At 33.6% G+C, this 12,432-nt stretch overlaps 1 protein-coding gene across 5 annotated transcripts; it reads right to left on the reverse strand.

Annotated features, from left to right (window-relative positions):
• Positions 1-40: 40 nt before the first annotated feature.
• Positions 41-12,337, reverse strand: Vha44 (V-type proton ATPase subunit Vha44). 5 transcript variants are annotated; one of them, XM_077416388.1, is made up of 10 exons: positions 12,044-12,332; positions 9,265-9,588; positions 6,763-6,918; positions 6,292-6,470; positions 3,077-3,231; positions 2,900-2,998; positions 2,577-2,785; positions 2,269-2,413; positions 2,051-2,192; positions 41-1,823 (listed from the first exon to the last, which is right to left on the reverse strand). In XM_077416388.1, the coding sequence occupies exons 2-10, from the start codon at positions 9,548-9,550 to the stop codon at positions 1,728-1,730; spliced, it is 1,467 nt and encodes a 488-aa protein (XP_077272514.1). In that variant the 5' UTR covers positions 9,551-9,588; positions 12,044-12,332; the 3' UTR covers positions 41-1,727. The 5 variants fall into 5 exon arrangements, with proteins under 5 accessions (XP_077272514.1, XP_077272512.1, XP_077272516.1 ...); XM_077416386.1 differs by having other exon boundaries at positions 3,077-3,263; positions 6,292-6,918; positions 12,044-12,337; XM_077416390.1 differs by lacking the exon at positions 6,292-6,470 and having other exon boundaries at positions 3,077-3,263; positions 12,044-12,327.
• Positions 12,338-12,432: the final 95 nt, after the last annotated feature.

The following is a 12,432-nucleotide window of genomic DNA, read 5'->3' on the forward strand; positions in this document are numbered from 1 at the left end:
TTAAGGATCTAGTAATTAATGAACGTATAAACAAAAGATATTGACAATTAAACTTAATATTTATTATCTACAATTATATTTACCTATACAATTCGCAAAAGTCAATTGACTGTATAATCATTTCTTTAAACGTATCTACATAATTGAACTGCCAATATGTATATGTATCCTTTCTTTTTTATTACATGACACATCTTGCTTCTTTGTGTAGGCTTAAGGAGCAGACAACATTTAATCAGTATTGTCATCGATTTCCGCTGGTATGATTTCGCTTGATTAAAACATTGTACATTGGTCTGCATTTTACAATGATCTTGCAACTCAAAATATAATAATATGAAACCATAAACGCTATACATGGATTTTTCTTATGTACAAGCAATTTACATTATATCAGTGTGAGAAACTAAACTTTGAACATGAAATTTCTTCAGAAAATACATTTTTATGGTATGTATATATATATATATATATATATATATATATATATATATATACACACACATATATATACACACACACCAAAGAGACTTATGCTTAATAATATAAAAAAATCGATATATTATTTTTCCCATCTATTGGAAGTCGAGTTTTACGAAATAAAGAAAATTTGAAAAATGTTTTTATTAATTGTCTTTTCGATAAATTCGCTGTTAGCATAAGATACCTTCAATCTAATAAAATATTTAGACGCTAAACAATGATTATAATATGTATTTATGTTTTAATTATTAAATGGTTCATAATATATTAAAATTTTTAGATTCATGATAATACGACAATCAATTTTCCATACAGACAATACATAATGTAAACTGCACATATTACGCGCGTGTGAAACTTACTTTTATAGTCCATAAATTTGTTTGAAACAATAAAATTCTATAAGAATACACGACATGAAACTCTCGTCTTAGTATTCAACACACACACACAATAAGATATTCCATTTTTTCTATACTGTGGTTAACAATTCACATTTTTTGTTAAATATTCACATGACACAGTGTGAATATTCTTTATAAGATGTAACAAGGTGCATATATATATATTTTTTTTTTCACAAGTCTTGATCTCTTACACATTAATGAAAAGATCAGCACTTTAACTCTGTATAGACAGAGATTAACAACAGATTAACGGGTACAGAATTAATCATATTGTGGCAATTTTACTTAGAAACGGTATTATATCGCGTTAGCGTGTAAAATATGACGCGTTGTTTCCAAGTATCGAGAAGTAACAAAGAATTAAAATAAATTGCTGTCACAGAAATACTTGATGCCACAACTACAAATCGAAAGCATGTGATCAATGGTAATTGCCTGAGAATTTATAATCTTTATTATCGTCTATAATATTTCACTTTTTTTATGCTTAATACTTAGGAGAAATATGTATAAGGAAATGCACAAACTATTATGCACAGTTCCGAGTATAATATTACAGTTTATACATTATTCCAATTTTATTGGTTTAGAAAAATAATTATTTCCAAAAAAAGTTAAGTGACACTTTTCTCCGATTGTAGTGAATTATGATTTATAATTATAAACATAACAACCAAGGAAAAATGGAAAGAACTTTTCTGGAAATGCAGTGTTTTTTTTATATATTTATACAAGTAAGAGACTTGTACGCATCCGCCGCCAGATTCCTAATGTAATAGAATTATATCTGGATATATAAAAGAAAGTGCGACATTCGGGAGGAAAAAAGCAGACTGATTAGACCTTATTATCAACCATATCCACGTTGATCTTATAATAGACATACGGGAAATAATCACTTTGGCCAAAACCTAATCCTGGTATATCCACGCTCTGTTAAAATTAAAATGTCATCACATAAATATAAATGTGTTCCGTTCAAGAAAAAAATATATACATTTTGTTCGTATATATTTCATATTATATAACAGATATTAAAATTAGATTCTAAAGTAAAATATTTATTTACAAGAATAAGAATTTAATAAAGTTTCAAAACTGTGATTAAATGTTGATTTCAATAATATAAAACAATAACCATCTTATATAGCTTTACTTACATCCTGATTATGTAGCGCCGTTGTACCGGTAGCGGATGAATCTAAATGAGCATAAAGCTGATTTAGAGCGTCGCGTAATCTCCTTGCGCATTTCTTATGCGGGTGCAGTAATATTGCTTGGAAATTGACAGGTAAGCCATATCTACAATCATTTATATTATAATGTTATTGTCCTATAAGTATTTGTTTCAATGAAACACATTAATGTACAGTACTACCTAAGAACAGATTCAACAAATACGCGCAAAGCTTTAACATGAATCCAAGCGCAAAAACATTCACTGAAATTCACTTTTAACCAACGGACAAGCGGTCCGAATTGCTTCTTTTTGTCAGTTACCAACTTTGTAATTTCATTCTTTCCTGTAATAAAATGTAATTAGAATAAATTTTATTCTTTGCAAAACGTATATATCCTTAATCTCTAAAAATGTCTAATATGTGAAACTTATATTTATTTTTAAATTATTATGTTATTGCATGCAATGTTGTTCCATACAAATCAAAAGATCTCATTATAACAAACCTGCTGCTAATTCTTCTTCATTATATGTAAAATCTCGTACAATAAACTTCTTTTCACGAGCATGCAATTTAAACTCGTCCATTACTTTCTTAAATAAAGTCACTGTAAATAATCCGTATTCTGAATCCTGAGTAATGAGCTGTGTACTACGCGGTACAATCATATCTGTCAGTTTTTCATAACAACCGTACCATTCCTGGAAACTGGATCTGAAAATATAAGATACACATAAATGCTAATTCCTCATATAACTCAACAATATGATAATTCTTACATGACTTTAGTATAGTATGGCAAAAAAAGCTGTAAGTGTGTTCACTCACCTCGGTACAATTACAAGCAAAGTAGTTAAATATTCGCTATCCAGAATAAAGTGTTCTTTTTTCACTAAGTCTGCTAAATTTCGTGTTAATAAACTTCCCCTGTCACAGATTAAATATTACATAGTGACATTTACATAATGGTCGATTGTATTCAATTTAAAAACAAATCAAACTTACGTCTGTTTCTTTTCCAAATTTTGTAAGCTGCCTTTCAAATTGTTGTATATCGTGGATTTAGTTTTTAGATCAGCATCGATCTGTCCCACTTGTTTACTGATAATATCTGCGATGTTTCTCAGAGATTGTTTGATGGGGTATTTAGCCATGTCCCACTGGAATCGAGTTATATATGATGGCAGATCACCTAGTGAATTTTAAGTATTAATCCAATTGTTTTAGACAATAAATAATCTTGATGAACAAGTTTGTAAACAGAGCTTTAGAACATATTTACATATTCTTTAACACATAATCAATAGAGAATGTAGCGAACCTCTACAAGTGCAGTAAATGTAAAATTTTTAACAGATTCAATATTGATATATTTCTCAAGCTCTGCATATATTATCAACATATACAAATGCTTGTACATCTTTTTTGTTATAATAAATCTACATGTTATCTGAAGTAATGTTATTAAAAGAATAATATTCAAAATGGTGAGATAAAGAAAAAATGATTTCCACACACAAGCAATTTCTTGATTTTACAATGCTGCTTATTCGTCATTACAAAAAAAAGAAGCAGAACATACACAGAGTATATCATGCAACCCATAATAAACAAATCCATAAACAAACTTTATATTTATTTATATATAAGAAAAAATAAGAAAATATACAATATATATATAAGAAATATATAATTACTTTTTTACAAAAACACAACACAGTTATTTGGTATTATTTATGTAAAATTCTGTACACAATATATTTATAACGCAGAAATATAATAAAAAACTTTATTTAAAAAACTTTTAATTAATATATATATATATATATATATATATGTGGATAATGCCTTTGTAATCTACATATAATTTTTATATTTGTACATATTTGTACATGCAGATCTTAGCAATGTCTTGAGAAACTGTATTATCTTTTGCATTTATATCGTTATATATCTTATAAATACATTGTAATTATATATAATACAAAAAATTGTACATTAATCTAGTCAAACAAAACAAATCCTTGTTACGCATGCATATGTACCTGTATGCTCTTATTAAAAAAAAAATATTACAGAAAATATTAATTATATTTTTTATTCACTTTCGCAATTATCTGCATTATTTTCTTATATATTCGTGAATAGAATGTTTCTGTTTTATATACATGCTCAATGAATACAAATAAATTTTGGAATAACGCGTATATATGCTTTTGTATTAAAAAGAAAAAAATGCTCACGCACATTTGAGAAAAAAAGATATGTTAAACATATGATAATATCTAAGTCACGAATCTTTTCAAAAATCTACATTTTAACGATAACATATACCTACCTACTAATATACCTTTTTCTGCAAGTTTCCTCACAGGTATATATGTAGATTTTTATTACTAACACGCATGATTAGCTATCACAAATCAATGTGCAATAATGCAATATAATAAAATAAGCGAAGTAGCCAAAATAAAGAAGCGTGATAGGTGAATTAAATAATGCATAAAAAGATAATAGTACATTATTCTATTTTTTCATACGGATATATATGGTTTCTAATAGCTCTTATACTATATAAGAGCTATTAGACAATATAAATTACATACGAGAACTGTGAAGCGCATTTGTTTCTTATTAAATTCTATTCCAATAATCATGCAAAGTAGTATTAGCCATAAACTCACGTACCAATCGATTAAATATTTGTTAATTTCTACTAATGCTATTCGTGCTGATCTGTGCTACTATCTACAATATCATTGTTTTGTATATGTATTATCGTCTGTGCTTATAAAATGTGATTTTTTTACTGAAATTATAGTAATTATTAAAATGAGAATTAAAGATCAATATTAGGAGAACAGAAATATAATTCGGGATCAAATGATTGGAGCGGGGTAAAAGTGTGTAAAAGATTTCTAGGTACATTTAATTGTAAGTGTCGAGTGTTATATTTCTCTCATCTTTTATCCTTTTTGTGCCATTTGCTTTCCCAGATCCATTTCAGTTATATCCTGCATATATACATAAATGATATCAAACATAAATGCTAACAAAATATATATTGATACAATATATATTAGTAACAAAAAGTTGCAATAACTAATAAATAAGAGCAGAAGTGATACACGAAAGCTACAAAAAAAGAGCAAAATTAGGAGAAGCTGAATTGTCTGGTGAATAATCAGATAACTAGATATATATAATATGCAAATCGATTCACCACAAAATGGGATATTGAGCTTACGTTCGCGCGTATAACGGTTGTATAAAATTGCAACATAGTATACATAATTAGTATAAAGGACAGAAGACAAACGAGCCAAAAACCAAAAATACATCAGCGAAATTTCTTGAAAGAAATCAATTGTGAAAAGAAAGATATACACACTCATCATAATCGAGATGTGCTACGGAATGATGAATTTTCCCTTTAACAGCTTCTGATTTATTAATCATTAAATGAATACAATCGGAAAACGTCTTTAATTACAATTTCGAAAAGGATGTATTAATTTCAATTTAAATACATCAATTTTATTAGAAGAGAGATTGCCATATATTTCTCGTTGTTTCCTAAATATTAAAAAATTATGTTTTTCTTATTCTGTTATTTATATAATTAAGATTTATTATGTTTAATAATAATGTTTAAAACAATTGTTCTACAATAATACAAAGAGAAAGTAAATTAACAATAAATAATTCTCCCTTATTAAAATGAGCTTATTAAAATAATTTTACACATATTTTAACAAAAGTTTTACAATAATATTGTAGTCAAAATTATTATTGCATTATATATATAATGCATTATATATCAAATGCAATATATATAATGCAAAGCTGTAACGTTTAAAGAAATAGAACACTGGAGTGTAAGTATACCTACATTATATTTTACAATATGATAAAGTTTAGAACTATAATAAATCGTTTCTTTACATCTCTCTCTTTTCTTCTTTATTTTCAAACTTTTTCAAATGTGTTTTTACCCTCCTGTAAATTAACAAGTATCTCTACTCAAGAATTCTGGCAACCTCTCTGCTTTTTTATTTTTCCTGCGTTATATTACCTCCCAAGAAAACACGATAATGATTCAGTCGCTAACCATTGAGACACGTAGTGCACGGGACGAACAAAGCAATTTATCAAGAAAAGGAGGGAGACAAAAGGGAGGAGGAATGACGGTCTCACATCGACCGGCAGTGGCAGGGTACCTGGATTCGGCAAATTGCCACTATGGTCTTGATCTTGGTCTTGGTCGCTGTTTTGGTCCGCATCGTCATCGTCGTCGTCATCATCATCTCCAACCGATTTGCGGGCAAATCGATCTGGATCTTTCTCAGTGGTAGTCCGCGGACGTAACGGCTGCTGCCACCCAAGCTCTCCTTCGCTGCTACAGTTCGATGAGAGAGAGGAGAGAGTTGGACTCGCGGGAGTGGGACTGGAGCGTGGCGTCGAAGGTACAGAAGCAACGCACCAATGGGCATGGTAGCATGAGTATATCGACGAGACATAGTTGTTGGGCTGAGCTTTGACATCACAGATGCCCTGAAGATCGTACGACAGCTTCTTTTCGAACGCGGGGGAATGATCGTTGTGGTGATGTTTATGGGAACTATGATGATGTTGGTGATGGTGATGATGCTGATGGTCGTGGAAATGATGATGTTGGTGATGATGCTGACCTAAACAGGTGGCCGGCTCTGGTTCGGACTTCTCCAATTCCCTCCACTGTCTGTGATGCTCCATCGTAGTCTTGGGTGATGGTGTAACAGGGGTGTTTGGCGGGGTGTCCGGAGCCCCTTCGGGGCTCGAGCTCTCCCCCTCCATTGATGTTTGACCTATCCATTACAGCCCAGTCCCAATCTCCACGCGATCTTTCTTATTGTCTTGCTCAACTATTATTGTCTCCTACGCAAACGCCTAACGACAATGCTGACGAAACTGAATGAAAAACAACTCAGGAGAAGAAAATAAGGAGTATTTAGCGCGGATCATCTTACTTTTATCAACCAGAGTGACAAAGTTCAAATTTAATGTCGTTTTTTCAGTGGTAATATCGATTAGTTAAATGGATGCAGATGTTCCAAAATATGTATATAAACACAGTCCGATACAAAAAGTAGCAAAATTTTTTTAAAAAGAGCAAACAATACAACGTTCAATAACATTGCAAAATAATTTAATGTACTGTCTAACGCTTTGAATATTTCTATAGTATTTAAAATTTGGACGACCGATATTTGTAAGAATGTTTGCACTATTCTGTATTCAATGTATATAATTAAAAACTTTTTCTGTTCTTTGAACAGCTGTAATTTTTATTTCTACATATTAATTTAAACATATTCAAAAAGAAGAATCTAAAATATATAAATTATGATTTATAAAATATAAATTTATCATATTAATTACAGCTTATTAAACGTTAAATACTCCAATATATTGCGAAAACAATAACAAAGTAGAAAAACTAAGCAACAAAAAGAATATTCGAGAAAATATAATAAGTAATAAGTATTGACGAAATGTATATACTGGAAAGTAAAGAAATAAGAGTCATTGCGACTCGAAATCATACGGTGCATTGCAAACAGATAGTAATATAAATTATAAAAGAAGGATTGATGATAAGAGAACCAAGGAAAATGAAATCTTATAGTGGCTAATCAGAGCTTGGTGACCACAGTAACCCAAGCAATTTCTCGCGTCCTGTGGAAAATTTTATCCGACACGCGTGTGGTCCGTAATTCCAGATCTGTCCATATACTTTTGTTTCGTTTGTCCTTTACATATTATGTTATGGTATTCGTGTCTCTCGAGAAGCATCTTTTTCCTCCTTTACACCTTAATATAGATTCTTGCGTAGTGCATATGTACGAGCAATTATTAATAAAATAATAAGAAGGGTGGGAAAACAGGGTTAATGTGGTCGAAGTTAAACAAAAGTAAGCCAAGCGACATCACAAATTTAGAAATAAGTCTGTAGTAGATAATAAACGGAAACAACTAAACACATGAATAAGCATTCTACGAATATATTAACTAGGTACAACTAGGTATTATAATAAAGCATATCATTCGTAGATAATTAATTAATTAATAATTTACTAATTATATAAATATATTAAAGTATATTAAAATATTCATTAAAAAAGTCTAGCATAATTATTTGATATCATAACAAATAATAGAAAAAAAGGTTTGTGAATAAAAGTTATTTTCAAATGATACGCATCATATACATAGATGTTAATACATATATACTACAGGGAAACTTTGTCTGTATCCACCTAATTAAACTATTGAAACATGCAGAAATGTTCTAATATTATGCAACATATCATACGTTTCGTACGTACTATTTGTGTATACAGACAAAATCGTTACAATCTCATTCTATTGAACTACAATATGGGGTATCGTGGGGAGAAACGGGGAGATTATACTTCTAAAATTGAACTTATTATCTCCAACAAATCAAGATAAAATCTAGGTTAATCATAACTGATAGATATCGAGGATCATTGACAAAAAAGGTAACTCGAAATAGTGTGCATGTTTCGTGTTGTGTACAGTTTCATTGGTGCGTTAATTAATCAACAGAATGTATATTACCCTAAGTTAGAGCGTTATAAGAAAATGATGCATAGACAATACGATCGATACCTGTTCGCAAGGGTCCAAAATATTTTTTACCGACAATAAACGCGTAAAAGTTATTTCTACAACTAGTCCTTTTGATCGAATCATATAGATAACATGTACAATGCACACTTATCCAAGCGATATTGAACAATGTGGATTGTAATATTCTATAGATTCGCATCTTCTAGTCTATAACTCTAATAATAATGTATCTGTTCTTTGTTCTCTGTTCTCTACCAAAGTACTTAGAAAACGCGAGTTTCAACTACCAGAATAAAAGTTTAACATCTCGCAATATTTAAATAAAATTATGATAAACAGAATTATAATAGACCGCAGTCTTTTATACATTATTAATTAGATCAAGTGTTCCTTAACATTCGAAATAAAGATAAAATTGATTGAATAAAAATAGATAAACGCGGATAACGGTTTGGACCCCTGATTTGAATAAACAACTTGATCCTGCATCACGTGGACAATATTGTCGAAAGAATGTAAAGGCCCAAGAGATAACAACAGGTGTCTCCTCTACTTACTGTTGTTGGCCATCAAGTTCTCGTGCAACTTGTCCCTCTGGTCCTCCAGAACCTCGCCCAGATACGTCGCCACTTTACGCGTTACTTGCTCCACATATGTGTCAAGCTTGCCCAGGTCGTCCGACAAACCGACTAGCTGGTCGAGCGTTCCGACCTTCAGATCCGGGATATGAAATTTGTAGTTCACCGACAGAGAATGTTGTTTGGATGTTAAATTGTTCATAGTCTCCCATGTCTGCTGACAGGTTTTGTCGCCCGGCGCGGATATCAGCCAATACTCCGTCATCTTGAGTAGTGTGTTTCGCGACTAAATCTCTAATATACCTGAAACAGCGACGATATCGTGACACCAATTTAATTGAAATTTTTTAAGAGACCTTATCTCTAGATGTAAACAAATTATAACAAAATTCCTTCTAATTATATGTACGTGTAGCCCAATTAGGTAGTCGTTTTTGAAAAAATTAAGGTAGGCATGCGTAAGTATATAATATTGAATTACTCAAGAATTGTAGACGTAAAAGATTTTACACATGAAAAACTTGCTTTTGTATCACTCTTAATTTTCCTGCGTTATATAACACTTTACTGTATGCAAAGATAGCCAAAAAGAAGAAGGAATTCTTGAAAGTACATTAAGTATTAAAATACAAGAAAAAAAGATACATCAATCTTTAATATCTCCTCCTTTAATGTTTCACTGACCATGAGTGATCGATGTAAAATCAGAGTCGTTACACCTTACATTTCATTAAATATTAGTTATTTTTACATAAAACGCGGTAGAAATAATAATAAAATAGTAACAAATACATATGCAAAACTACAAGTTTATAGGTTTATCATTTATGAGGAAAAAATTGCCTATTTTCAAGCACTTTTCAGCAAATACCTCCTTAAACGACGAGTACTATATTCAACTCCAACTGACACATTAAATTAGTATATAGTATAGTATAGTATAGTATATAGTATATAGTGTACGTATACATAGTATACTATATACTGTATGCTATATACTATTCTATGTATATAGCGTACATAGAGTACATAGTGTACCAAGTACACGCGGAGCGAGACCGACCGTGACTCTTTTACGCGACGCGACGGGTTGCGAGTACCCGAGATGTTGAGATCTCGATACCGAGTGAACGGATCAAGTTCTAAGTAGTGTATACTATATACAGAACATAGAATATATATTTGTTTTACAATTAGTAAATGCAAGGGCTGATCTCTTTCTTTATATAAAACTATAGAATGCAGGAGTAGCAGGAGCAGGCATATACGACATATTTCTGTGCAGTTAGGGCCAAAGCACATAACATGGCGTAGCGATATACGACGGTCGTAGTCCTCGACCTGACAAATCAGGATACGCCAAAGCTTGTGCGTTACTTACGTCCACGACTACAACTGTCATATGTGCTTTGGCCCTTATGCTTTTTTATAATGTTTTAAAGATATTAATCAAATTTCAAACATGTATAGTCAAATGTATGATGGTATTCTAAACAAAATAATTCATATCTAAACACAATAATAAAATCGGAATAAACTTATAATCTGTTATATTACAAAAGAGTATTAGAATAGACAAGGATATAATACAAAGTACTTATAGATAACACAAACCTCTATCAGACATTGCATTTACAAGAATATAAACATATAAAACTGACAGCAGGGAAAGCGCGAATGAACATTTTAAAGGGCTGATCTCCCCGGACAACCACCTGCTGCCATCCTGTCAGTCAGCAATCGAACCAGCCAGGTATGGCACCGTGCCGTTCGCATTTGCGCAGGAGATGACCCGTTCAAGAGCCAAGAGCCGAGAGGCAAACATGATCATCCTGGATAGAAGGGCAATTAAATTTGCGAGAATTTGCGGATCGTGGAATAAACCGCACGCGCCAGCGCGGAAGGGGGTGTGGCATGGCGAGCGTCGCGTCTGCTTGTTATGTAATTAGGCGCGTTTTCCACGTGACCGTACGTACGAACGGCTCGGGGTGTATGTACATACCTACAGCCGATCAATATCGAGAGAGTGAAAGAGAGAGTGAGAGAGAGAGAGAGAGAGAGAGAGAGAGAGAGAGAGAGAGTGAAAGAGAGAGTGAGAGAGAGAGAGAGAGGAGCAAGAGAGAAAAAGAGCGAGAGCGAGAGAGAGAGAGAAACAATCCGCGACAAGTGCGACAACGCGACGACGTCGAGAGACGACGCGCGTCCTTCGGTAAGTAAATCCCTGAACAGATACTACGTTTACGCGAGCGTTACTTCTGTAGTAACTTACGATAATTCCTTCGCGTAAACGGGATTTTGTAGTAACTTACGATAATTTACTCCGCGTAGACGAGTGATATATCGTAAGTTACTACAGAAGTAACGCTCGCGTAAACGTAGTAAGAATCTTTGGCGAGTTACACGGACGGATTCGGCGATCCCAAAAATTTGGGGCAAGAAAAATAGCCGCCTCCAGGCCGATCCAATGGCGTCGGCGGACCACGGGCCGCCCTCGGGGGAGAGGGGGGCAGCAATCGATAATAACGCGTCGATGACGGGTACAGGGGAACGTGAACGTACGACGTGTGAGGAGTGAGGACGAAGAATTATACGCGAGGAATCGTCAAGAAACCTCGCGGGCGGCTCGCTCGACGATCATGCGCGTCTTTATCCAACGTGACGTTTCATTGTGGAGAGAGCGAGAGATCGGCACGCGCGTGCGTCTCGTCAACGGGACGGGTAGAGAAGTTGATGTAAACGCGCTTACGGCCCTACGTACCAGTAGGGAGATCGCTGAATCTCCTCTTCCTCCTCGTTGTCGTCGTCGATGTTTTGCGACCGGACACCAGGTCGGCTTTCCACCGGGAGGAGACTTCAGAGGATCTCGCGGGTTGGGCGACGCTGCTCGCCGACGACGAGACCACCAGAGACCATTGTGACCGCTCACGTGATGACAGATTGCGTGGTGGTACTGCTGCTGCCTTGCGACCCGCCCGACAACTAAGCCACGGCGTCACGCGTCACGCGGCTCCAGCCCCCGACAAGGGCGACAAGACAACGCCGTGCCGTCAGCTGACTCGGCGGCAGCAGTGCCAACACTGCCAACGGCAGGCATCTCGCGTTATGAGTTAAGGTTAAGGTGCCTTTTCATGCTGACGCTCGACGCTC

This window comes from Temnothorax americanus, unplaced genomic scaffold (assembly GCF_048541705.1).
Source record: "Temnothorax americanus isolate GAGA-0224 unplaced genomic scaffold, ASM4854170v1 Scaffold43, whole genome shotgun sequence".
Classification (NCBI taxonomy): Eukaryota; Metazoa; Arthropoda; class Insecta; order Hymenoptera; family Formicidae; genus Temnothorax; species Temnothorax americanus.

Excerpts from the sequence above, each read along its gene's own strand:
- Vha44 (XM_077416386.1), bottom strand. The coding sequence starts at position 9,550 with ATGACGGAGTATTGGCTGATATCCGCGCCGGGCGACAAAACCTGTCAG. Across the intron at positions 6,919-9,264 it reads GAACTTGATGGCCAACAACA|GTCAAACATCAATGGAGGGG; the intron begins GTAAGTAGAGGA and ends TGTAATGGATAG. Across the intron at positions 2,193-2,268 it reads TTTGTTGAATCTGTTCTTAG|ATATGGCTTACCTGTCAATT; the intron begins GTAGTACTGTAC and ends AAATGATTGTAG.